General features: G+C 37.7%; 1 protein-coding gene across 1 annotated transcript in view; it reads left to right on the forward strand.

The window, feature by feature from the left end:
* The window catches only part of LOC120860204 (tetratricopeptide repeat protein 39B-like), a 150,155-nt gene extending 133,474 nt beyond the window's left edge, over positions 1–16,681 (forward strand). The window contains 3 exon segments of the mRNA XM_040235986.1: positions 3,530–3,647; positions 6,233–6,349; positions 9,453–16,681. Coding sequence (XP_040091920.1) covers positions 3,530–3,647; positions 6,233–6,349; positions 9,453–9,543 — 326 coding nt within the window. The 3' untranslated portion in view covers positions 9,544–16,681.
* Positions 16,682–24,903: the final 8,222 nt, after the last annotated feature.

Consider the following 24,903-nt stretch of genomic DNA (forward strand, 5'->3'; position numbering starts at 1 on the left):
AATTCTTTCTAGGTAACCCTTGTAATAATTCAAGAGCTTCCTGGCATTCCATGGAGATAATATATCATAATTTAACCAACTCTTTCAGTATTGGGCATTTAGGCTGCTTTCCATATTTGAAATTATTCTAACTTTAGATTCCCATCAATAGTTCAGTCACTCAGTCATGTCTGACTCTTTGCAACCCCATGGACTTTAGCATGCCAGGCCTCCCTGTCCCTCACCAACTTCTGAAATTTACCCAAACTCATGTCCATTGAGTCAGTGATGCCATCCAACCATCTCATCCTCTATCGTCCCCTCTCCTCCTGCCCTCAATCTTTCCCAGCATCAGGGTCTTTTCCAATGAGTGAGTTTTTCACATCAGGTGGCCAAAATGTTGGAGTTCTGGCTTCAACATCAGTCCTTCCAGTGAACACCCAGGACTGATCTCCTTTAGGATGGACTGGCTGGATCTCTTTGCAGTCCAAGGGACTCTCAAGAGTCTTCTCCAACACCACAGTTCAAAAGCAGCAATTCTTCAGCGCTCAGCTTTCTTTATAGTCCAACTCTCACATCCATACATGACTACTGGAAAAACCATAGCCTTGACTAGATGGACCTTTGTTGGCTACGTAATGTCTCTGCTTTTAAACATGCTGTCTAGGTTGGTCATAACTTTTCTTCCAAGGAGTAAGCATCTATTAATTAACCCAATTAGTTAATTAAGCATCTGTTAATTAACTATTAATATAGAGTTATTATAGATTTAAAATTTTAGATCTATTATAGATTTTATAATTTATATATAAATTATAATTTAGATATAAAAATTTTATATAAAGTTTTTTATCTTTATTATAGATAAATGAACCTCTTTACATTTTTATATCATCTTCTACATTTTTAAATGTAGGAAAATGCACACACTCTAAAATTTGCCATATTAACCATTTTTAAACTGTATGATCCAGTTGTGCAGCCAGTTTTGAGAACTTTTTCATACCCCTTAAACAGTAACTCCCCATTTCCTGCTCTTCACAGTGGCTGGCAATCATCATTTTACTCTTTATTACTGTGAATTCGGCACTCTAGAGACTCTATATAGGTGGAATCGTGCAGTCTTTTTCTTCTTGTGGTGCCTTATTTCCCTTATCCTAATATCCTCCAGGTATGTCCATGTTGCAGCATGTGTCAGAATTTCCTTCATTTTTAAGGCTGCATAATATTCTGTTGGGTGTTTATACCAAATTTTGTTTATCTATTCATCCATCAGTGTATATTTGGGTTGCTTCCACTTTTGCCTGTGAACAGTACTTCTATGAACACGTATATGCAAATATTTCATTCAAATGCTGCTTTCAGTTCTTTTAGATATATGCCTCAAGGTGGATTTGCTGGATCATGTAACATTTCTATTTTTAATTTTTTTAGGAACTGGCATACTGTTTTCTCTAGTGGTTGCACCTTTGTATATTCCCACCAACAATACACACAGGTTTCAATTTCTCTACATCCTTGACAATGCTAGTAATTTTCTTTTCTGTTTTTTTTAATCTGTTTTGTTTGTTTTTTGGTAGTAGGCATGCTAATGGGCTTAAGATGTTTTTAAACAATTTTTTATATAGAATAATTTCAAAAGGAAAAATATTTACTTTGATTTGAGTGGGATAAACTCCATAAAAATTTACTTCAAAAAATGGGTTTCAGAAAATTGCAGTTCAGTAAAATCTATTAAGGCTTTTGAACAAATTTACTGGTATTTATTTTTGTGGAACTAATTTGGCCACTTTTCATTAATTTGTTCCTTTGAACACTCATTTTTCATACCAGGTATAGCATTATGATAATAGAAAAAACATTGTCCCTGTCATAAAGGGAATTATTTGTGATTAAATGCCACATATTTGCAAATTAGATGAAAAAATGAATATGTTTTAAAAAAGTAAGTGTATATGTGAGAAATGGGAGGTAAAGAAAACCCTTTTTTTAAAATGAAAACATTTGTAGGCTATTTTTTCCTCCAAAGGAGTAGGCTAGCTTGCTTCTGTTTTCCTACAAAGATGAGAGTTTTAGTTCAGTAGAATAAATTCTAATGTTTGAATGTCCATCCTTTGTAGTATAGACTAATACATACCACCACTGAGTAAGACCTTTGTGTACAGTTACCCCTTATTTTCTACATGGAATTGATTCCAAGACTCACTGTGGATACCACAGTCTTTGGATGCTCAAGTTCCATACTCTGCCCTTTGTATCCATAGATTTCTCATTTGCGGATTCAATCAGCTGCAGATCCTAAATGTAGCCCCAGTCTGGTTTGTTGATTAGAAGCATAAATAGATTGTTTTTTTTTTGGGGGGGTGGTCTTTAATAGGGAAGGTAATGTGGTATTGATATTTGTGATTTTCATAGTGAATAACTTGTCAGATCTTGGAAGTGAGAGGTGATTGTCAGCTATCTGCAGCACCTAGAAATAAAGCAACCATCTTTGACTTGGTTAAGTAGCATCCTTAACCTCCCATAGACAAGCTGTTTACTGATTAAAACACCAGCATGCGTTAATGGTAATTTCTGATATTTGTACTGAAAGCAAGAGTATTTCAGTATGAAGGACTCTCAAAGCCGCATCATTTTGGTTTTTTGTCCCTTCCCACCTGTGTTCTCACAGCCTGAAATGTATAATGTATAAATTATCAGTCTGTCTTGGAATGTCTTATTTCTACTTAACTTGCAGAAAAGAAAAACCCAAATTCAAAAGCGGTATAGATGTGAAATAGCCACCTTTGTCAGATAGATGTCACACGATATGGTTCCTTCTGTTAATATGTATTAGCCTTGGGCTATAGAAGGTAGCAGAGTCATTTTCAAAAGGAAAAATGTCTTGAAAGAAGATCCTCTATATTAGCCTCACGCAGTTAGAAGTTTGTGGGGATTCTAGGTGCTTTACATGTATTTCAGGATCATTTTGTCTAATTTTATGCCATAATTTCATCCCCCAAAGCACCTAACCTGGGAGAACTGGTAAGCTGTAAACATAATGATCGGGGGAGGGTGTTCTCCTTCCTGAGTTTTTAATGGGGAGAAGGCCATCTGCTTCTCCCCATGGAAGCGTTTCCCTCTTGCACATGAAGCCAGCCCGGTTAGGGGCTGGAGCCACAGGAAGAGGCCTCCTGCTTGCTCCTCACTGCTTTACCTTTCATTAAATTAATAAAGCTCTTACTTTATTTACAGTTCAAACTTACTATTATTTTACCTAAGGTCACTTAACTCAGAGGCGAGCACCTAGAAAAATTTTTTTGAGTGGCGAGAGTGATAAAGTGAAAAAAGGCAAGAGTGAACCCCTTAATCAAATGGTGTGTTGAAGTGTTAAACTTGATATTCTTTTCATTTGAAATATTTTCATTGAATTAATGAGGCATAAAAATGCTAAACATATATATTTTAAAATTTTTAAATGATCCCTCTGAAACCTAACAGCTGTTAGTGCTGCCCCTTAAGTAGGATATTTTTTGTTTTTGTGAGTAAACTGTATGTGTTTTGCTTTAAGACTCCAGCGACTACTCTGTAGATGACGACTGCCTAGTGAAACTGCTAAAAGGATGCTGCCTGAAAAACTTACAGCGGCCCTTGCAAGCAGAATTGTGCTTCAATCATATTGTCCAAAGGTAAAAGCAGACAGTGAAACCAGCTTGAGTGCAAATTGCGGTTTCTGGGGAATCGCTGTGAGAAAGTGATGCTATTATCTCTGCTGCTAACCTTTTTTTACTTGGTGTTGTCAGAAAGAGAATCCAGTAATGTTTTCTTTATTCTTTGAGAAAGAAATGATAACCTAAGTGAACATGGCTTTATGCTTTTCCACGTGGTGTTTAGAGGTGACTCACGAAAGCTATATTTACAGCCAAGCTGACAGATGTCTGTCTAAATTCTGGCAGTAACGTACTGAACATCTGATACTTTTTTTGATTTGTGCACTTGTCTGTCATTCATTTATTCTACCAATATTTGAGTACCCACTATGTGCCAGAAACTGTGATCCTGAATCCTAGGGTTTCAGAGTTGAATAAACAGACTAACCATCATTTGATAATTTGGCAGGAAAGAACAACTGTGATAAATGCTATAACAGCTTCTCTTTTGGCAAGGGCACTGATGATGATGTCCTGCCCCGTTGCTAATTAGAGAGTTGAGTCAAGGTTCTGTTGCCTGGCCCTCTTCTCTGCATCTGGAGTCGCAGATGCAGTTATCTACAGGGGCCAGACAAGTAACCTTTCTGAGTGATGGTGGGAATGTGGATTAGAAGGCACTGCAGATCAGGGAGACTGTGTGGTCTCTCCAAAGAGTACCGCCACTCCTGAACTCAAATTGATTATTATTCTTGACAGTGTGGGCCCACTAGTAATAATCCCTACTATTTATCATTGAAAGCCTGGAATCTGAATTTTATGTAACATCTTCTGATTTTTAAACCTTGGCTCAATTTTTTGGAAACCATTCTGTATACCAAATAAGTCACAGCCACAGACTTCTGCTTGACGTCTTCTGTTCTATATCATGTGCTTTCCCATCTATAACTACTGATCCTCTTCTTCTGACCATATTTTCTGAGAATGTAGGAGGACTGCTGTCCTTAAAAGAAGAGGAAAGACTCAATGTCTATTTCTCAAATTAATAATATGCTGTCTTTAGTAAATATGTTAAAAAAAGTATCCACTGAGCTCCCTTTTACTGACACTGTTATTAGGATCAAAAGGATGACTTATTTGGGCTATTTGTTGTGTCTTTTGAATCTCATAGTGGATAGTCTGCTGGTGTGTTTTATAGTTTTGGATTGTGAACTCAACTTCAGTGAGTTTTATCTTGAGACTCCAGTGAGGCTAGGACTGAGGAAGAGTCTCTTTCTAAGCACTGTGCTTTTATTTCTGCCAGATGCCCCAAAGGCTTTTCTCACCCTGGGCCATGTTCATGTTAATTTTGTTGCTTAGAGGTTCTTGGATCATTTAGGCTACATAAATTTGAATTGCAAATTCAGGATGAGGACAGGCCCATTGATTATTAATTTCTTAAGGGATTTGCTTTTTCTTACTACCTAGAGAATAGGCCAGTCTTCCCAGATGGCGCTAGTGGTTAAGAACCCACCTGCCAGGGCAGAAAACATAAGAGACATGAGGTTTGATCCCTGGGTCGGAAAGATCCCCTGGGGGAGGGCACGGCAACCCACTCCAGTGTTCTTGCCTGGAGAATCCCACGAGTGGAAGAGCCTGATGGGCTATAGTCCATAGGGTTGCAGAGAGTCAGACATGACTGAAGCAATTGAGCACACAGAGTATAGGCCACAGAGCCAGCTGTCCTTGGCTTCCTCCTGTGCCATGAGTGGGTTCTCCTCTTCTACCCTTCCTCTGATGGAGCTGGGCCCCAGCTTTCTGTAGTGGTCTCAGCCCCTGCTGTACGTATTATTATGTGGGCCCAAGGTCTCACCTCCTGTGTGGACAGAGACACGAAGCCTTGGCTGAAGCAGACCCAGGAGTGCTTTGGCATCATCGACACAATTAGAGTTCTGGTTTTGTTTTCAGTTTCAGAGTCTTCCTTATGTTCTTGTGAGCTGAGCTCTCCTTTTAAAAGGGTGTTGCTCTTATTTGTTTCAGTGCTAATAGATGTTGGAAAGTCAGATAATTTTCATAATCCTGCTGTAAACAAGTGTTGGCCCCTTCTTTCTTGACATTTTGAAGCATTATAAGACAAACAGTGTAAAGAGAGTTAAACCTTAGTGAAAAATAAGTGGAGTAATTTTCTAAATGGAGTCATTTCTGAACATGTTCATGGTCTTGTCCTTTCTAGGATAATCTTCAAAAATCTGCATGTTTTTGTCTACGTGAAAGGCAGGAAACAATGTTCAGTGCTGGATTTAGACTAAGGAATAAAATAAAAGTGTAATAGAGGAAATCCCTGGTGTTCCAGTGGTTAGGACTTTGTGCTTCCACTGCAGAGGGCATGAGTTCAATCCCTGATTGGTGAACTAAGATCTTGTATGCCATACAGTGAGACCAAAAAAAAAAAAAGTAATATATTAAAAGCATACTGTTTATTGCCATGGTTTATTATATTCTTTAACTGTATAATGACAGCTTTCCTCTAGTAATAGACTTAGTGCTGTACCTATTTTGATAAGAATGGGGAAAAATATATATGTTGGAAAAGAATGATATGTTCCTTCTTCTGTTTAGATTTAATTACTTTTCATTCACTCTTTTAGTGAAAAGCTACTGAAGTATGACCACTACCTAGTGCCATTTACTCTGTTTGAATTGGCATTTTTGTATAAAAACCAAGGAGAAATTGACAAGGCCATCAAGGTCCTAGAAACTGCAAGGTAAGTGGTAGTAATGGCAGCTTGATTGCTATGGAGTCAGGAATATCAATACTATTTTTACAACAGCAATAACTTGATACACTTAAAGATGAACATATCAATGAAAAATTATTTATTCTATTACCTTTGCTAACTTATGCTTAATTTCTACTTGTGGCTTTTGTTGGAATTGTGCAATTTTCAAGCTTCTTAATGCCTGACCCTATGACTGTTTACAAATGTTGTGATTTGGGGGAACCTACAGGACAGATTTCTAACCTATTCTCTTCTGTGTCAGGGGTGAGAAAACTTTTTCTGTAAAGGGGCAGTCAACACTTTTGGCTTTTCAGTAGAGGGTCTCCATTGTATTGAAAGTGGCCATAGACGACAATATGTAAATAAACGGGTGTGCCCAGAGTTGGCCATAATTTTGGTTTTAGTTTGCTGACTTTTGGTATATTCCACCATCTCTCTCATTTCATTAAAAAGCCTCTGACTTGAAGAAGCCCTTTGAATCTTCCTGACTCTTTCTTCTTTCTGGCTATTGTGGCAATTTCATAGCACTTTATCAATCCTGGTAGACAATGGCGCTCAGATTACCTGTGATCATGGTTCATTTATTGGGGACACAAACCCTGTGGTCTGCTTGCTTTGAACACTACTTGCAGTGGAGAAAGAACGCCATGATAGCTCTAGGCCATAACTAGCTTAATAACTCATTGGTTTGTTCATTTCCTTAAATTTAGCAAGTATTCACTCAGTACCTATTACGTGCCAGAAACGAGAGAAGGTTCTAGACAAACAACTGTGCATCAACAGGCAGTGTTTCTGCTTTCTAAATTGTGGGGTATTGGTAAATACACAGATAAGAAAAATAGCAATGATTTATGCTTTGTTGAGATTTATGATATGATACAAGGTACCTGGGTGTTACTATAGATTGAGTTGATTCTGAAAGGTTTCCTTGAGGAGGTGCTATGTAGTTGAGATTATCATAATTAAAGCAAATCCTGAGAAGATCTGTCACCAGAAGACTGGATGAGGAGCATTCCTGACTGGGGATAGGAGAGGGAGGGTGTCAAGATACTAGGATGACAATGATGCTTTACTGAAATGCGGAATACTTAGAGGAGCATGGTTGAAGAGAGGAAAAAAAACATTTCTGTTTGGACTGTGTTATTTTGAGGTGCCTATAGGTATTCATGTGGAGATGGTGAGTTGACAGTCATTTATATGAGCATGGAGTTCAGTGTAAAGGTCAAGGCCAGTTGTAGATATTTGAATGTCACCAGGACACTCCATTGTTCTTGCCTGGAGAATCCCAGGGACGGGGGAGCACGGTGGGCTGCTGTCTATGGGGTCGCACAGAGTCGGACACAACTGAAGTGACTTAGCAGCAGGACATATTTAAAGCTGTGGTGGGATCATTTGGGGAAAGCTGTATAGCTAGAGAAGGAGATCCAGCACAGAGCCTTGAGCTATGCGGTTATTTTAGAGATTAAATAGTAAGATTAAGAAGTGGCCATGAGTTAGGATGACATCCTCCAGAGCCAAGTGAACAAAATGTTTCAAAAGAAGAGTGGGAGGTTATAAAGATGGTTGCCAAGAGGTCAAGCAAGGTGAGACCAGAGAAGTGGCAGCATGAAGATCATCAGCAGCTTGGACAAGCGAAGTGAGAAAGTGGAGTCAGCCATTCCACTTTTTTATTTTATTAAGCTAGAGATGTGAGAAAGTCACTTTTAAAGTTAGTTTCTTGAGAGTGAGTATGACTGCCATTTCAGCTAATGTTCATGTATCTTCAAATCTAGCCATTGGCAAATTTGGGACTAAAAGTACTGTTTCCAAGTATTTATCATGTGGACATATTTAGTGTTATCAAACGGTAAAGAATCCACATGCAATGCGGGAGTCTGGGGTTTGATACCTGGGTTCAGAAGATCTCCTGGAGAAGGGAATGGCTACCCACTCCAGGATTCTGGCCTGGATAATTCCATGGACAGAGGAGCCTGGCAGGCTACAGTCCATGGGGTTGCAGAGAGTTGGACAAGACTGAGCAACTTTCACTTTCAAGTAATACATAAGGCAAATATATAGCAATGAAAATAAAAGACCAGTAATTCACTGAGAAAAAGCAAGACCGGCAGTGATTAAAAAGTCAACACTAACTCAAGACAGTGCTAGTGATGCCAACATAGATAAACTTCCCAGTAATTTCAAGACTGTTGATTATCTGCAGTTTTCCTTGTACAGTAGCTTTGCAAAGCTGCCGAGGTTAATTAGGGAAATACTCAGTCACATCCTTCGGTAAATTCTAGTAAGATGTTGGCTTAGCTTATTAGTAATAACCCTTAGCAAGGTTACCAGTAAGTAACCCTTAGACCTGTATAACATAAAGGGCTGTAGAAAGAAGAGAATGCCACTGCAGAGAAAGATAGAGCTCTCCCATGGGCCAAGGTGGTGTGTGCGAAAGTAGAGCCCAAGATCCAAGCCACTCCATTTTTCTGAGTCTGAACAGTTCTAGCAAAGAGAAGTCAACACGGATGATATAAGTGAAGTTTTAAAGTAATCTGTGGATTTCTAATTCCCCTCCTGACATTGTCACATAATAATTATTGACCAAACCATTGATATTTGCCTGTGAGAATTGGAATAAGTAATTTTGTTGCTACCAAATAATCCTACTATCTTTGTTATCACTATTGTTTCATGAGTGTGTGTGTATGTTTAACTTAAATTTTTTTTTGAGGGGTGAATGATCCTATTCACCTTGTTTATACGAGGTTGCCTAGTTTCAGGTTTAGAAAAGGAGGTCAGCTATTTAAAAATAGTTCACAAAATTTTTTAAGCCCTCAGCATAACCTTCTTGCTGTTTGGGAGAAGTACAAACCTTGCTATTCAAAGTAGGATTTTTAGACTACCACCTGGAAACTTCTAGAAATACAGTATATTGTCATCCCCCTCTCCTCCCAGGAACAGAATCTGCATTTTAACAAAATCCACTGTTATGCATAGTGATGTTTGAGCGTAAATAAAGAATGAAGGTGAGAGGAAGGGGAGGAGGGTGGCGGTGCCCTGGTTTATAAAGGAATTTTGACATTAAAATTTTATTGTTATCTGTCTTTAGAAATAACTACAAAGATTACTCGCTGGAGTCCAGACTACACTTCAGAATTCAGGCAGCTCTTCACCTCTGGAAAAAATCGTCTTCAGATTGATCAGAACATGAAGGATGGAATTTTCTCTCAATTTGTACCGGCGTCTATAGATATAGATTAGGCTTCATATTAAAGTGGAAAAATGATCTTGTGAATGAGAGACAGAAAACTAATTTTACTGTCAATATTTTCTATAATTTGTGTGGTTTATTCTTGGTCTCCTTAAGTGTTTTTTTTTCTCTGTGGAATGATGGTCAGTAATATCTTGAAAACTCTTATATTTTGCATCTTCAAAAGGAATTTCAAATTAATTTAATTGGAGAGTGAAGAAGTCTTTTAAAGGACTCACAGGTACAATAAAGTCTAAATAGATTGTTTATTTTTTTAAATGTGGAAATGAATATCATGTAAGTAGTAAATGGCTTATAACCTGAGCCATATTTAGATTTGTTGGAGAGTTAAACTTCAGAGATAGTTTGTTGCCTAGAATAGTTTCAGAAAGAAAATAAGAAAAACCTACATTCAAAAATAGCTTAATCATTTTCAGAAAACTCCTGAAAAAAAACAAGTAATGGGTGTGTACAGGACAGGTAAGGTAGGTAATTGGTTGAAAGGCCTGTATCTAGAAAAGATGAGATGTTATTATTGTTTTTTATTCTTCATATAAGTTAAAGGCGGTGACATTTTTGAGAGACTATCCTGTTTTTGAATGTACTTAAGTCTATCATTATTATAACAAAACTCAAAAAATTCCATGTATCTAAAGGGAAAATTTATATTTTAGATTATTCTCAACCTTAACCATGAGAGCTAAAAAATATACATTGATTATTTTTCTTATAAAGTTCCTGCTGCTTTAAATGATATCGATAATTTTTACACTCATAATGTTGGTGTGTAAGGTCTAGTTTTCTAATCTTTCTAGCACTGTGATGTTTCCTTGTAAATATCTGGACTGTGCTTAGTCCTTTAATTTGCAGACACAATCAGGGCATAGAGTGGAAGAGAGCCTGACTCTGTATGGTGCTGGCTCTGCTATCAGCAGTTACCAGGGTGACCTTTAGGGAGTTTCGGGCTCTCTCCGTCACCGTATTTTCCTCATCTGTGAAATGGAAAAAGAACAGACGACTTTCAAGGTCTCTTTCAGCTTTATAATTGTAGGTCAGTGTCTTAGGTATTTATTTTCAGCAACCAATGTTAAAATGTTTAATCCAGACCATTCCCACTTAGTGTGCATTTTATTTTGCGATCATCACTGCCTCCACCCCCGCACCCCCACCCCAGCTCTCCAATATGTATATGCAGTGGCTCAGGACAAGACTGCATACAGAGTGGCAAAACACGATTTATGAATCGATGAGTCAGGATATTGTCTTATTTTTGTTATGAAGAATACCTGGTCCCGGAAGCCTCCGCACGTGGGCAAAAACAGCGCCTGACTGGCAGTCAGGAGCCCTGCTCTGTTAGTTAATAGTTCCTCAACATGGAGCAAGTCATCAACCCTTTCTAGGACTCACTTTCCCCAATGGAGATAGCAACACAGAGCCTGGTGTTTGTGAGGGCTCAATGGAATAACGTGCGTGATAGCTTTTTTTGTAAATTGAAAGGCTGTGTGAATATGAGTTGTAATAATTATGATTTTTATGTACAGATTACAGTATCAAAACTAAAGTATTGGCTGAGTCTGTGGTCTCTGATGTAAAAGGAAAGAAGCGTGGAGATTCAAACAAGTTTGGATTTATTCAGTGTTTAGCACTGACATGAGCTCACATTGTGAATTTGCGCCTTGATGTTTATTTCCTATTGTAAGAACCTGTGGGCTTCCCAGGTGGCGCTAGTGGTAAAGAACCCACCTGCCAATGCAGGAGACATGAGATGTGGATTCGATCTGTGGGTTGGGAAGATCCCTGGAGGAGGGCTTGGCAACCCACTCCAGTATTTCTTGGCTGGAGAATCCCATGGATAGAGGAGCCTGGCAGGCTACAGTCCGTAGGGTCGCAAAGAATTGGACATGACAGAAATGTCTTTGCACACATGCACGCACGCGTAAGAGCCTGTATCCAGCAGGTATTTGATCCTATTTTCTTCATCGTACTAATTCTTGGCCAATACAGAGAATGTATTTCCAATGGAAAATGATGAATTCAACTCTAGTCAGAGTACCACCCTTTCAGATAATATAGGTGGTAGATTTCCTCACACACTATTAATATGAATTATGAAACTTTATGTGAGGACCAGACAAAAGAGGAAATAAATTAACTGCCATTACAATTAGTAGTGGAAAATCTGTTTAACAATTTCTTTAAATATTACTTGGGAAAAAAGTTTCCAAATTCCTTAGAAGAGCTTTGGTAGCATTTTTTTTTTTAATTTAAAAAAAAAAAAAAAAAGCTCATTGCTTTTCTGAGAAGCTGTGAATCAGAGCAAAAGTAAGTAAAAAAAAAAAATGCTGTTTCTAATGTAAAATGGAAATGGTTTAAGTTAATGGAGGTTATTTTTATTTTAACTCAACATTACCAGAACAAATATAAAGAATTCATATCTCCCATTAAGATTTTTCCTTTGTTATTTGTTCTTATTATATTTGTATTTTTATTTCCTGTCTGCTAACCTATCCAATGGATTTTTAAATGTTGTAGTATCATTAATGCTACAAATATTCATCTGTTTCCTGCCATGTTCAAGATACCATGGCAGTACTAGTTTCTTGTGACCTCTGCTTATACTGCATTTATGGAGTTATTTTGTGACTCAGGGTGTTCTGTGAAGAATGAGTCCCGAAGTGACAATGTTTTATCTGCTGTTTTAAGGGGCATTTGTAAGGAGGTTGGGCTGCCAATGTGTCTGACAGTTGGTGCAATTTGTGTAATTCTTGGTATAATTGCCTTAAATTTTTTTGTTTTTTTAAATGAAAAGCCAGAGATTAGCTTTATGTAAACTTAAGATCCCTTGGAGAAGGGAATGGCTACCCACTTCAATATCCTTGCCTAGAGAATTCCATGGACAGAGGAACCTGGGGGCTAGAGTCCATGGGGTCGCAAAGAATCAGACATGACTCAGCAACTAACAAACACAAACTTAAGACTTAAATAGATTAGCCTTTATAATTTTGGTGACAAGGAAAGCATGATAATGGTATGACATGACAAAGCATGACAATTCTGCTTGACAATGGGAGATCAACTGTATTAGCTCTTAAATGAACATATGTTTTAATGTTTCTTTGCTTCTTCTGGATATAAGAAGGTCTCAAGTTATATAGGAAAAGGAGGTTCATTGATTCTTTGTCTCTACTACAAGTGAGTAGAAGCTGTGGGTGAATTCCAGATTAATCAGAGTCAAAGATTATTAATCGTTGAAACAATACAAGAGTATAACCATCTCTTTTGCAAAGGAGTGAGTTTAGCAGAGCTATGTGACCATCATTCCTACCTGACCTGGAAGCTTATGGTTTGAGCTTTGAGGTCACTGTGAATCTTTGTTCAGATTCAAATCAGTGGGATTGTGTAAAAGAAGAAAGTTACCGCCTTTCAAAGAAAAGTGTTCTCTCTTTTGAAGCTACTTTTAGAGGCAGTTACATTGTGATAGGCACTAATAATTGCTGCTGTTAATACTCATTATGATTTCACTTCTCATCCATTCTTTAAACCGAGTCTGTTGATGTTTCTGAATAGAGATTTTTCTTCATTTGAACTTTAAAAATAATTTCAAAAAGGTCTTTAGAGTCAACTGAAAAAATTTATGTCATTATTCTGATTAATTCTTCATTAATATTTTTTGTATTTGTGTTTTTTCTTAATCCATATTTATAAATCATAAATTCAAATACATTTAGTTAAAATAATCTAATGAAGATTCCAGTGACTATTCTGATGCCCTCAGATTTTGTGATTCATAGGGCATGGAATGGATCTCAGAAAATGTATCCACCCCAGCCTCTCAACACTCTTGTTTCTCCTTCAGTCCTGCTCTGCCCAGTTATGGCAGCCACCGGCCACATGTCGCCATAGAGCACTTGGAACTTGGCACATGTTGGAATGGTGCTGAGAGTCAAGGAGCATTCATTCTTACATGCCTTCCCCTGTCATGCTTCCTGGGGTTCTGACTTATTCCTGCTGCCTACTGTGATCACCTTAAATTACCTGTCATGGTTCAAATATGTATCTGTGAGGTTTGCTTTTTCTATTTAAGTTCCTATAAACTTTTCTTTCATTATATTTCTTCTGCAGATGGTCATCAATCATTGGCCTGTTTGACATTATTATTCTCTCCCTTCCTCAGTTCCTTGCATACTAGACTGAGAGATTTTATTTTTAGGATTATTAGCTTAATCTGACTTTATAGACATTCCTTACTTTTTGAGATGTAACAGCACAAACTCTTAGTTTGTAGACGAAGAGACTCTCACTTTTAAGATGTTAGATTATATGATTAAAATATTTTCTAGGATTAACATTATTCTGAAGATTTGGGTGACCACTTCAATCTCCTTATGTTATTAGTGTTTCATCATTGACTCAGCTAGGCCAATATTCTCCTTTAAAAATTTTAGATACTAGTTACCCATTTAGAGAATAATTTGGCAAATAGTTTATTTAAAGTTGTGTGTTTTTCTTCTGCATATTATGTTTAATGTGTGTATGACATCTAAGTGATATGCATACATATAACTGACATATTGTAAAGCTCTTTAGACACTTCCTATGGGGCTTCCTTGGTGACTCAATGGCAAAGAATCCACCTGCCAATGGGAAGGTACCCTGGAGAAGGAAATGGCAACCCACTCCAGTATTCTTGCCTGGGAAATCCCATGGATAGTGGAGCCTGGTAGGCTGCGGTCCATGGGGTCACAAAGAGTCAGACACGACTTAGCAACTAAACATTTATTGGTCAGATACATAAATAGATAGAAAACAGCTTACAAATATTAAATAGATAATATCATTTTATACTGTTCTTTCAGAAGGAGTCCAGGGTTTTCTCCCATTTTCCCTCCCCCAGATCAATTATTTACATATTTTTTCTTTATATTATTAGATTGCTTGTTATAAAACCCTGTTTCTGCCCCTCATTGTTGGTACTTTTGTCTTTTAAACATCCCTTAGACTTAGTTACTTTAGAATGTTGACGTGTAATGAAAAGGACACACCAGAATTTAGCTTGAGGAGCAATAACTTCTGTGTTGAGTGGTTGCTGTTTGACCTTGATGTTAAAGTCCATTCCAGTCTGTTTGTAATTTTGTAACCACAAAAAGAAATGATACAGGGGCTATGTAGTAGATTGAAAAGGCTGAGCAGGTTCTTGGCCTGATCTATCCCATAGGACAATGTGGATCTAGCTTCACAGGAAGTCCAACCTTCTGTCCAGTTTACAGATGTGTCAGTGTAGTAATACTGTAACACAACTCTGCATGGAAGAAATTAAAGCAGCCACCTCACTGTATTTTGCTAATAAAGAGAGCATACCAGTGCCTACAGATTAGATATCTCATAGGAAAACTGAAGGTACTTTAATACCTTCATTATGTAAAACCTAGTTGCATATTAATATATAATGTACCTGATATGTTAATCCAGTAGTTCTTAGATACACGTAATTTAAATGATGAATATAAGGGATGCTGGTATATCCCGGTGGGAACTTTTGTTTTACTGCTACTTAATTTTTTTTTTTTTAGCAAATTAGTTTTAAGTTTTTAGTTTGTGTTACATCATTTAGGGGAAAAAAAGGTTAGTCGCAGTGTAACAACTGAAAACCAGAGAAACTGGATAAAATGAACATGTTAAAGAATATTGCTTATTTCAGTTTTAAAGGAACTGCATTATTTTGAAGTGCTGGACCGTCTTCTTCATTTTAAGGGAAGACTCTCCCTGCTTTAGAGTCGTGCATTTTAATTCATTCTTGTCTGTATTGGAGCCAAGTGTCTGGGTAGCAACTTTGGGTATAGTAAAAAAGTTTAAATAATTTTTGTTAGTTCACTTTTTTTCTTGAAGTGATTTTTTTCTTCATAGTGGACAAATGTTTCCTATATAGTGCTTTAAGAAAGTAATTTACACATAAAGAGAGATTATGGTAAAAATTATAAATCTTAGGCTATTAATTTAATGGCTTCCAAAGACAGTACCATTGGGTTCTGTGTAACTAAGATTGGTGGAAGGAGAACACATGTGTTTCACTGTTATGTGCTATCCAGAAAAATTACTTAATTCTCAACAGTGTATTGCGTTCTCGTGTTATGTTAGGGGAGAATTTTATAACTAGTTTATTTTAAAAGTTTCTTCCTTTGCTAACTGCCAACATCTGAACACGTGAATGAATACCAGCAGATTCATTTGTATACTAGTGTTTTAAAATATTTATTTGCAGATGTTTATAGAACTCTTGAATTTTTTGATGTAAGTTGCTGAATCATATGTAAAGGCAAAATATATATTTAATAAGTGAGAAGTATTATTTTATTACTGAGGCTTATTTCCAAAGCAAATTTATTTTGTAGGTACTTCACTTGGAAAATTTTGCTTTGACTTAAAATGTACAAACATATCTGTCTAGAGATCTGGTCACCTAAAAAACCTTCATGTTACCTTGACATGTAGGGGAATTTTAATTATAGGCCATAGCATTTTTGCAAATCAATATTGGTTTCCTGTTGAATCATCAGACCTACCTGTATGTACTTTAAAATTTAATGTTTTATTAGTAAACATTTTCAGCATTTTATCTCACTTTTTCTCTTCTCATTACATTTGAACTTAAATCCTGTCTTCCCCATTCCCAGTGGTCACAGTTTTACAGAGCCAAATATGTTTAGAAATGGAAGATGTGACTTCTAAGTAAGAGGAATGTGTTTAGTAGCATCCATCTGCTGATCAAGTAGGCCTTGGATCTGGTGCTAGAAAGTGAAATGGCTTGTAGGTATAAAAGCATTTTATCAGTATAAGTCAAGAAGAAAGAAGAAAACTGTGAACTTCCGATGTTTTTTAATATCAAAACTGTTCCAAAATGGATGTTCATTTGCTGATTTTGTGTAATGTTATCATCTATGATGTGTAAGCTCATGCTGATATGAGATATAAATTTTCAACATGAAGATATCAGTTCCTGTAGCCTATTTTTAACATTAAGACATTTTGGAAAACAAATATCATCTTAGAAACTGTATTTTTAAGTGCAAATAAATCAGCCTATCTTGAAAGTCATGTTTTATTTTTCATTCCTCAGTATTACAGAATACTCTGCATTATTAGATGTGTGGTTAAGTTGCTGGATACTCTTGGAATTCTTTATTTTCTTATTGCTTTGCTGCTTTACCTACAATGTGCAATTGAATTGTTATTTAAATAAATTACACTTGATAGAATTAAAGTCTTCTGGTTGGTCTACATGTGAAACATGTACACAGCACCTGTTTTGCTGATATTTAATTGTAGTGTGATATACACGTGAATGTTTGTTTCTTGGTAAGATGTTTTTATTTATAGCTGATTTATAGTATTACATTAGTTTCAGGTGTACAACATGGTGATTCAGAATTTTAAAGGTTATACTCCACTTATAGTTATTATAAAATATTGGCTATATTCCTTGTGCTGCGTAATATATCCTTGTAGTTTATTTTATATATAGTAGTTTGTATCTTTCAATCTCCTATCCCTATCTTGCCCCTGCCCGCTTCCTTTTCCCCACTTGTAACTATTAGTTTGTTCTCTGTATTTGTGAATCTGTTTCTTTACTGTTATATTCACTAGTTTGTAGTAGTCTTTAGATTCCATATATAAGTAATATCATCTAGTATTTGTCTTTCTCTTTCTGATGTATTTCATCAAGCATAATACTCTCCAGGTCGATCCATGTTGTTGCAAATGGCAAGATTTCATTTCTTATGGATGAGTAGTATTCCATCTTGTGTGTGTGTGTGTGTGTACACATCTTCTGTATCCGTTTATCAGTTTTTGGACACTTGCTTCCATGTCTTGATTATTGTAAATAATGCTGCTATGAACATTGGGGTGCATGTATCTTGTTGAATTAGTGTTTTAATTTTCTTTGGATATATACCCAGGAGTGTAGTCGCTGGGTCATATGGTAGTTTTGTTTTTAGCTTTTTGAGGAATCTTCAAACTGTTTTCCACAGTGGCTACACCAATTTACATTCCCACCAACAATGTAGGAAGGTTTGCTTTTCTCCACATTCTTGCTAACATTTATTTGTGTTCATTTTGATGATAGTCATTCAGACAGGTGTGACGTAATATCTCTTTGTGGTTTTGATTTGCATTTCCCTGATGACTAGCAGTGTTGAGCATCCTGGTAAGACATTTTCAAAAACCTTTACAGGCATATGTAAAGCCCTTCATTGTGCTATGTTCTTGGCTGAGCACTGAGCATGCAGTAGTAAATGGATGATACAGTTATCTTGAAGGGGGGATTGCCTTCTCGTTCATCTTTTTATAATCTGTTTTGTAGTTGAGAGATTTAGATCAGCTGCTAGTATGTCCAAGTTAAGGAGGAATCTTTAGCATTTGTGTTTCACAGTAGAAAAATATTGGTCTCTGGAAATCAGATCTGTATTTGAGACTGAACTTATCTAGGAAGTGACATGTGACCTCCTCCCCAGCAACTGAACTTCTCTGAACGTTGCCTAACACCTCTGTAAAAAGGGGTTGATTTCACTGCCTCATTCAGCTCTAGGGAGGATCAGAGGAGGAGGTAGGTGAGAACCAGGGCTAATTCAGCATCAAATGGCTGCTTCTACTCCTCTGGATGAATTAGGGAGTGAAAGTGAAGTCGCTCAGTCGTGTCCGACTTTTTGTGACCCCATGGACTGTAGCCTACCAGGCTCCTCCTTCCATGGGATTTTCCAGGCAAGAATACTGGAGTGGATTGCCATTTCCTTCTCCAGGAGATCTTTCCGACCCAGGGATTGAACATGGGTCTCCAGCATTGTAGGCAGACGCTTTACCGTCTGAGCCGCCGGGGAAGTCCTGGGTGAGTTAGAGCAAGCTAAAATCTGTCACAAACCAGGTGTTCCTGCCAGGGGGTGGCTCTTCCTGCCGTGATTCAGTAGCCCAGGCTCTTCTAGTCTTGTGGCTCTGCCGTCGTCTATGCGTGGTCACTTTCTTCTTTAGCATCAAGCTGCCGAAGGGGAAGACGTATGGAGGATGGTATGAGGGGCTTGCTGCACATCACCTTCTGCATGTTCTTATTCCACTGGCTAGAGCTCAGTCACCTTGGCTTACCTAATGACAAGAGAGGCAGAGAAATGTGGTCTAGCCGTGGGCTCACAGAGAAGGGGAAGTGGTGTGTGGGCAGCGGTTAGCCTGTCTCGGCCACATCCCCGTTTAGGCTGTGTCCACCATGGTTTTCCCAATGTGTCCTTGCTTTCATGTCGGTCTTTTGGTTTTTGGTGTGAGCAGTTTGATGAGTTTGAGGACGTGTTAGTTACAGCTCTTCGGGTTGAAAGTAAAGAAATCAACTTGAGCTATTTAGGGTAAGAACAAAAACTTGCTATGTAATAGATCTAGACAGATATATTTAGACAGATAAAGGGAGTCTCATGGAACCTCGGGGAAGGAATATGGGAAATTCTCAGGAAGTATTTGAATTCAAATTAGAATAGCTTTAGAGTCTTTTTTTTTTTTTTCCCCCTGTCTTTCCTGGTCATCCACTTCCTTTTCAAAAGATGAACCTCTGTTTGTGGTTCACAGGCTACATGATGGGAGGGAGATGTCCATAACAAAGGATGATTTTTCCCTTATGCTCCATCTCTACTCCAGGTCAGTGAAGGATCCACCACACATTGTTCTCATCCAAGGCCCTGAGCTATTGGAATCTTTGCCTTCTGGTGTAAGAGGAGAAGGGAGCATGGTATATAAGAAGAATTGGTTCTAGGGCATCAGTTGTGTGGTGACAGATGGTATCTAGACTTAAGGTGGAGATCATTTTGTAGTGTATACAAAGATTGAATTGTTATCTTGTACACGTGACATTAATATAATATTATGTACTATCTTTACCTCAATAAAAAATAATTCCTCTACCTGGAATTTTGAACATATTTCACGTTCAGAGCAAATCACAGAGCTTTACCTAAGTTCAGCAGGGTGGGAAAGTGCAGTCCTGTACTGTGCTTGGAAGGAGAAATATCAGAAATAGTTGTAGTAACAACCGTGGTCTAGATACTTGGTTCACTCTTCTTCCTGCACACAAACTCATTTCTGTCCCAAGGGAGATAAGCCCATCCAGTTGTGGCATATTCATGACGTGCTCTGTGGTTTCTTTCTTTCAAATCCAGATGTGCCTCTGACTCATCTGGAGACCATGAACTAAAAACTTATTTGCCCTCTAAGCACAATTTATATCCTGGCTGAACAGAGGCAGGATCATCGCAATAAACACTGCCATTCTGAAAATAAAAAGTGAAGTGTGGGAAACACAAAGTAAGCACTGTTGCAATTCTAAAATCCTGTCCTTTGAGGCTCCTCCCTTGGGAATGGAGATGCTTCTTGATTAGACCTTGATCCCATTTCCTGAGAGGAGGGCCCTCGTCCATGGTCCTCTGGGGCATCTGCCTTCACCTTCTGAGAGATTATCATCGTCCATAATTTTTTGGCCACGTCTGAAGTGACCATCAGGGAAATTGCCCTCCTCAGGAACCGAGCAAATTTCTCAACAGTTTCCTGCCCCATGTTGGGACCGAAGAATCACTCTATCAAAAAGCCACATCTCTTTCAGTGCAGGTAATTCTTTGGCGGTAAAATTCTCTCAAAAATTTAGTGTGCTTTTTATCTTTTTGATTCATCATCGAAGTATTTCTAAGATATTCTTTTCAGGGACTTCCCTGGTGGTCCAGTGGCTGAGATTCCACACTCCTAATGCAGGGGTTCCAAGTTTGATCCCTGGTCAGGAAACTAGATCGTGCATGCCACAGCTAGCGATCCTGTGTGCAGCAACTAAGACCCAGCACAGCCAAATAATAAATATTAAGACATTTTTCTCATTTCCATATCCAACCTCCCTTGACTTAATTGATTAAACATATTAATAATACTGATGTGAGTCAATACCGTCTTGGGAATTGATTTCTGTATTCATCAGAATGGGCTTGGATATGCCATAGTAACAACCAACCAACTAACCAATTCCCAGCCGCTTAAAATAACAGTAGTTTATTTCTTGCTCATGCTGTATGTGTATTTTAGGTCACTATTCACTATTTAGGCCCTGTTCACTATTGTAGAGGCCGTTGGAACCCTCACCATCTAGAATGATACTCATCACTATAGTAAATTACACACCGACTTTTTTTTTAACACCTTCATTGAGCTATAATTTAAATACTATACAGTTTACTCCTTTGAAATACACAATTCTAAATTTAGTAAATGTACAGTCTTGTATCACCACAATCTGATTTTAGAACATTTCTGTCACCTTGAAATTTCCCCCTTGCCTATTTGCTGTCAATCCCTACCCCTATAACCTCCTGGCCCCAGGGAAACATTGACCTATGTGTCTCTATAATTTTTTCTTTGACATTAGCTGGAATCAAACAAAATATAGTCTTTGGTTTCTGGTTTCTTTCACTTAGCATTATGTTTCTGAGATTCACCCATATTGGATATATTTGTGCTTTATTACTTTCCATTGTTGAATTGTTTTCCATTGTATGAATTTACTATGTGTCAATTATCCATTCACCCAGACATTGGATTGCTTCTAGTTTTGACTTTCAGGAACAACAGCACTATGAACATTTACATACAAGTCTGTGTGTGTACATAAGTTTTCATTTTCCTGGGCAGATGCCCTGGGATGGATTTCCTGGATTATATGTAAGTGTATGCTTAACTTTTTAGTAAACGGCCTATATTCCAAATGTACTTTACCATTTTACATCCTATCAGCAATGTGTGCAGGTTCCCATTTCTTTACATCCTCAACAATTCTTGATGATGTCATTCTTAATTTTAACCATTTTGATATGTGTGAAGTGGTGTCTCATTGTAGTTTTGATACATATTTTTAAGTTGAGCAATAATTCACATAGAATTCGTTATCTCAAAGTCCACAATTTTCTGTATACAATTCAGTGTGTTTTTTCATATATTCATTGTTATACACCCATCCCCACAATCAATTCTAGAACATTTTTATCACTCTAGAAAGAAACTTTGTACCCATCAGTCAGTCCTAATTCTCTCCTCTCATCTCCTGGCAATCATCGATCTAATTTCTATCTGCAAGGATTTGTAAAATCTGACCATTTCATGTTAATGGAATCATATGTGACCTTCGATGTCTGGCTCTTTTGCTTACCATGTTTTCAGGTTTCATTCATGTTGTAGCATGTAATAGTATTTCATTCATTTCTGTGGCTGAGTAGTATTCCATTGCATAAATATACCATATTTCTCCCCCTCTGTTCACTAGTTGAGGGACGTTTGAGATGTTTCCACTTTTTGGCTTTTATGAATAATGGTGCTATGAACATGCAAGTAGATGTTTTTGTGTAAACAAAGAGTTTAAATTTTCCTAGGTATAATCAACTGAAGGAAAATTTATGGGTAATAAGTCTAAATTTAACTTTTGGGGGAACTGCCAAACTGTTTTCCAAAGTAGTTGTATTATGTTACATTCCTTTAGTCAACATATGAGGGTTCCAATTTCTTAGCATCTTCACCAACACCTTTTATTTTCCAGCTTTTGGTCATAGCTGTCTTAGTGGAGATGGAATGGTATCTCATTGTGACTTTTTTGACATGCATTTCTCAAATGACTCATGATGGTGTTTTTTCTTATGTTCATTGGCTCTTTGTATATCTTCTTTGATGGACACATCTATTCATATTTTTACCCCTTTAAAAATTTGGTTATTTGCCTTTTCATTTTTTAGTTGTAAGAGTTCTTTATCTATTAAGGATGCTAGACTTTTACCAGATATATATATGATTAGTAAATATTTTCTCCTATTTGATGAGTTGTCTTTTTCTTTTGTTGATGGTGTCCTTTGACACACAAAGGTTTACTTCTTATGAGGTTTAATTTATTGGGTTTTTTTCCTTTGGTTCTTTATGATTTTGGTGTCATAGCTAAGACATCATGGCCTAATCCAAGTTTGCAGAGATTTACTTTTTCTTCTAAGAATTTTATAGTGTTAGCTCTTGCATTTAGGTGTTTGACCCATTTGAAATTAATTTTTGTGTATTGTATGAGATAGAGATTCAACTTCATTCTTTTGCATGTGGATATTCAGTTGTCCTTGCACCATTTGTTGAAAAGCACACTGGTTTTTTTTTTTATGGTGGTAAAAGTCACATAATGTAAAACATACTATTTTAATCATATTTAGCTATACAGTTCAGTGGCCCTAAGTACATTACAATGTTGTGAAACTCTCACCATCATCCATCTCTCAAGTTTTCACTTTCCTAAACTGAAACTCTGTCCCCATGAAACACTAAAACCCCATTCCTCCCCTACCCCTGGCCCCTAGCATCTACCAATGCACTTTCTGACTCTATGAATTTGTCTATTCTAGGTATCCTGTATAAGTGAATAGATGTCTAACAAACACCTAATAGGTGTCTAACAGATGTATAACACAATAGGTGTCTGCACCTAATGTATATTGGAATACATTTTTCAGGTTTACTTAATATATGTCCTACAAACAGATTGTACCTTTTTCCCCCCATGCTATACCATAGGCTCTCATTAGTTATCTCTTTTATACATAGTAGTGTATATATGTCAATCCCAATCTCCCAGTTTATCCCACCCTCCCTTTCCTCCCTTGGTGCTCTATGTTTGAAGCACACTGGCTTTTAAAGCTTTCACCCAGAACTTTCATTCATATCCTTTCCCTTCATGTTTTGTTGGTCTAAGCAAGTCATGTGGTTTCGCCCAGCTTCAAAGGGACAGGTAAGTACAATTCTGTCACATGCGTCCATAGTTTCAAGTTTATGTGTCATGGTTCTAGCCACATAGATGACTGGTTCTCTCAGTCCAGGTTCCAAGTCCCGCAGGGGGAGTTTTTATTGGCCTAGCTTGGAAGGAGTGCTGACTGTCCCCTCACACAGTTGTGATCAAGGAAACATAGTCATTTGGAACAAACATGGTGGCTGAAAGTTTGGCCCTATAGACTGGTGAGTGGGACAGTTAAGGAGAAGGGATCATTATAAGTTATATTTAATCAAATATTGTCTATGGGTCTTATGTAATCCTGATTTAAGTTACTTAAAAATTGATGTATAAGTGTAAGTTCCCTGATTGTACTTTTGTTGAGCAAATAATTTATTGAGGCCCTACTATTTCTTTCAGATACTGTTCTAGCTACTTGGGAAATATTAGTGAATAAAACAGAGTTTCACCTTCATCTAGCTTATATTCTAATGGGATGAGACAAATAGTAATGTGATAAATAAATTATATAGTATAGGGGTTGACAATTTAAGGCCTACAAGCCAGCTGCCCATTTTTGTAAATGAAGTGTTACTAGCAAATAGCCACACCCATTTACTTACATACTGTCTGGCTGCTTTCCCACCACAGTAGCAGATTTGAATCTGCCACAGAGACTTTAAGGCCCACACACTTAAAATATTTACTGTCTGACCTTTAAGAGAACATTGGCTGACCCTGGTATAATATGTACAAAGTGAATATATACAATGGAAAAAAGAAAAAATAGCCAAGAAAAGGGAACTGGAAGTGTTGAGATAGGGAAGAGGGTCTCAGATTTGCAGTGAGATGATTAGAGCCTGCCTCATTGAGAAGGTGAAACTAGAGCCAAGACTGGACAGAGGGGAAGGAGCTAACTAGATATATAGGGGAAGAATATTTCAGGCAGAAAACAAAATCAATGCAAAGGCATTAAGAAAGGAGTGTGCCAGATGCTTTCAAAGAACAGCAAGAGGACCACATGGCTGACCTGAAGGGGTGAGCGAGGAGGGCTGGCGTAGGAAGTGGGTCAGAGAGTCTCAAAACTGTGGAGAGTCTGCAATTTTGCTCTTTTTTGCAAGCTAACAAGTTGAGCCTGCATGGTTTTGTGGGTTCTGGCAGAAGACATGAGATCCCTGAGTCAGAGGCAAACCCCCCTTATTACTCATGGCACCTCAAGCAGCATGAGCACCAACATATTTCCATCAGTCCCTTTCTCCCTCCAAGCCCCATGGGAGTGATATGAGGCACCCAAGTGGATGCTGCTGCCCCAGTGGGTTTGCACCACAGCTGAGAACCCTGAGCTCAGGGAACCCAAATCTCTTAGAATGGATTACAAGCCAAACTGCCTGCCCTCTGCTCTAGAGGGAGACATTGTCACTCTGGACAGTAAGTACACCTGCCCTCTGCTTTGGAAGGAGACACTATTTTGCAAAGCTGCTTGCTATCCAAACATTTTTGAAAAGATGGTCTAGA

This window comes from Oryx dammah, unplaced genomic scaffold (genome assembly GCF_014754425.2).
Source record: "Oryx dammah isolate SB20612 unplaced genomic scaffold, SCBI_Odam_1.1 HiC_scaffold_11050, whole genome shotgun sequence".
NCBI classification, from domain to species: domain Eukaryota; kingdom Metazoa; phylum Chordata; class Mammalia; order Artiodactyla; family Bovidae; genus Oryx; species Oryx dammah.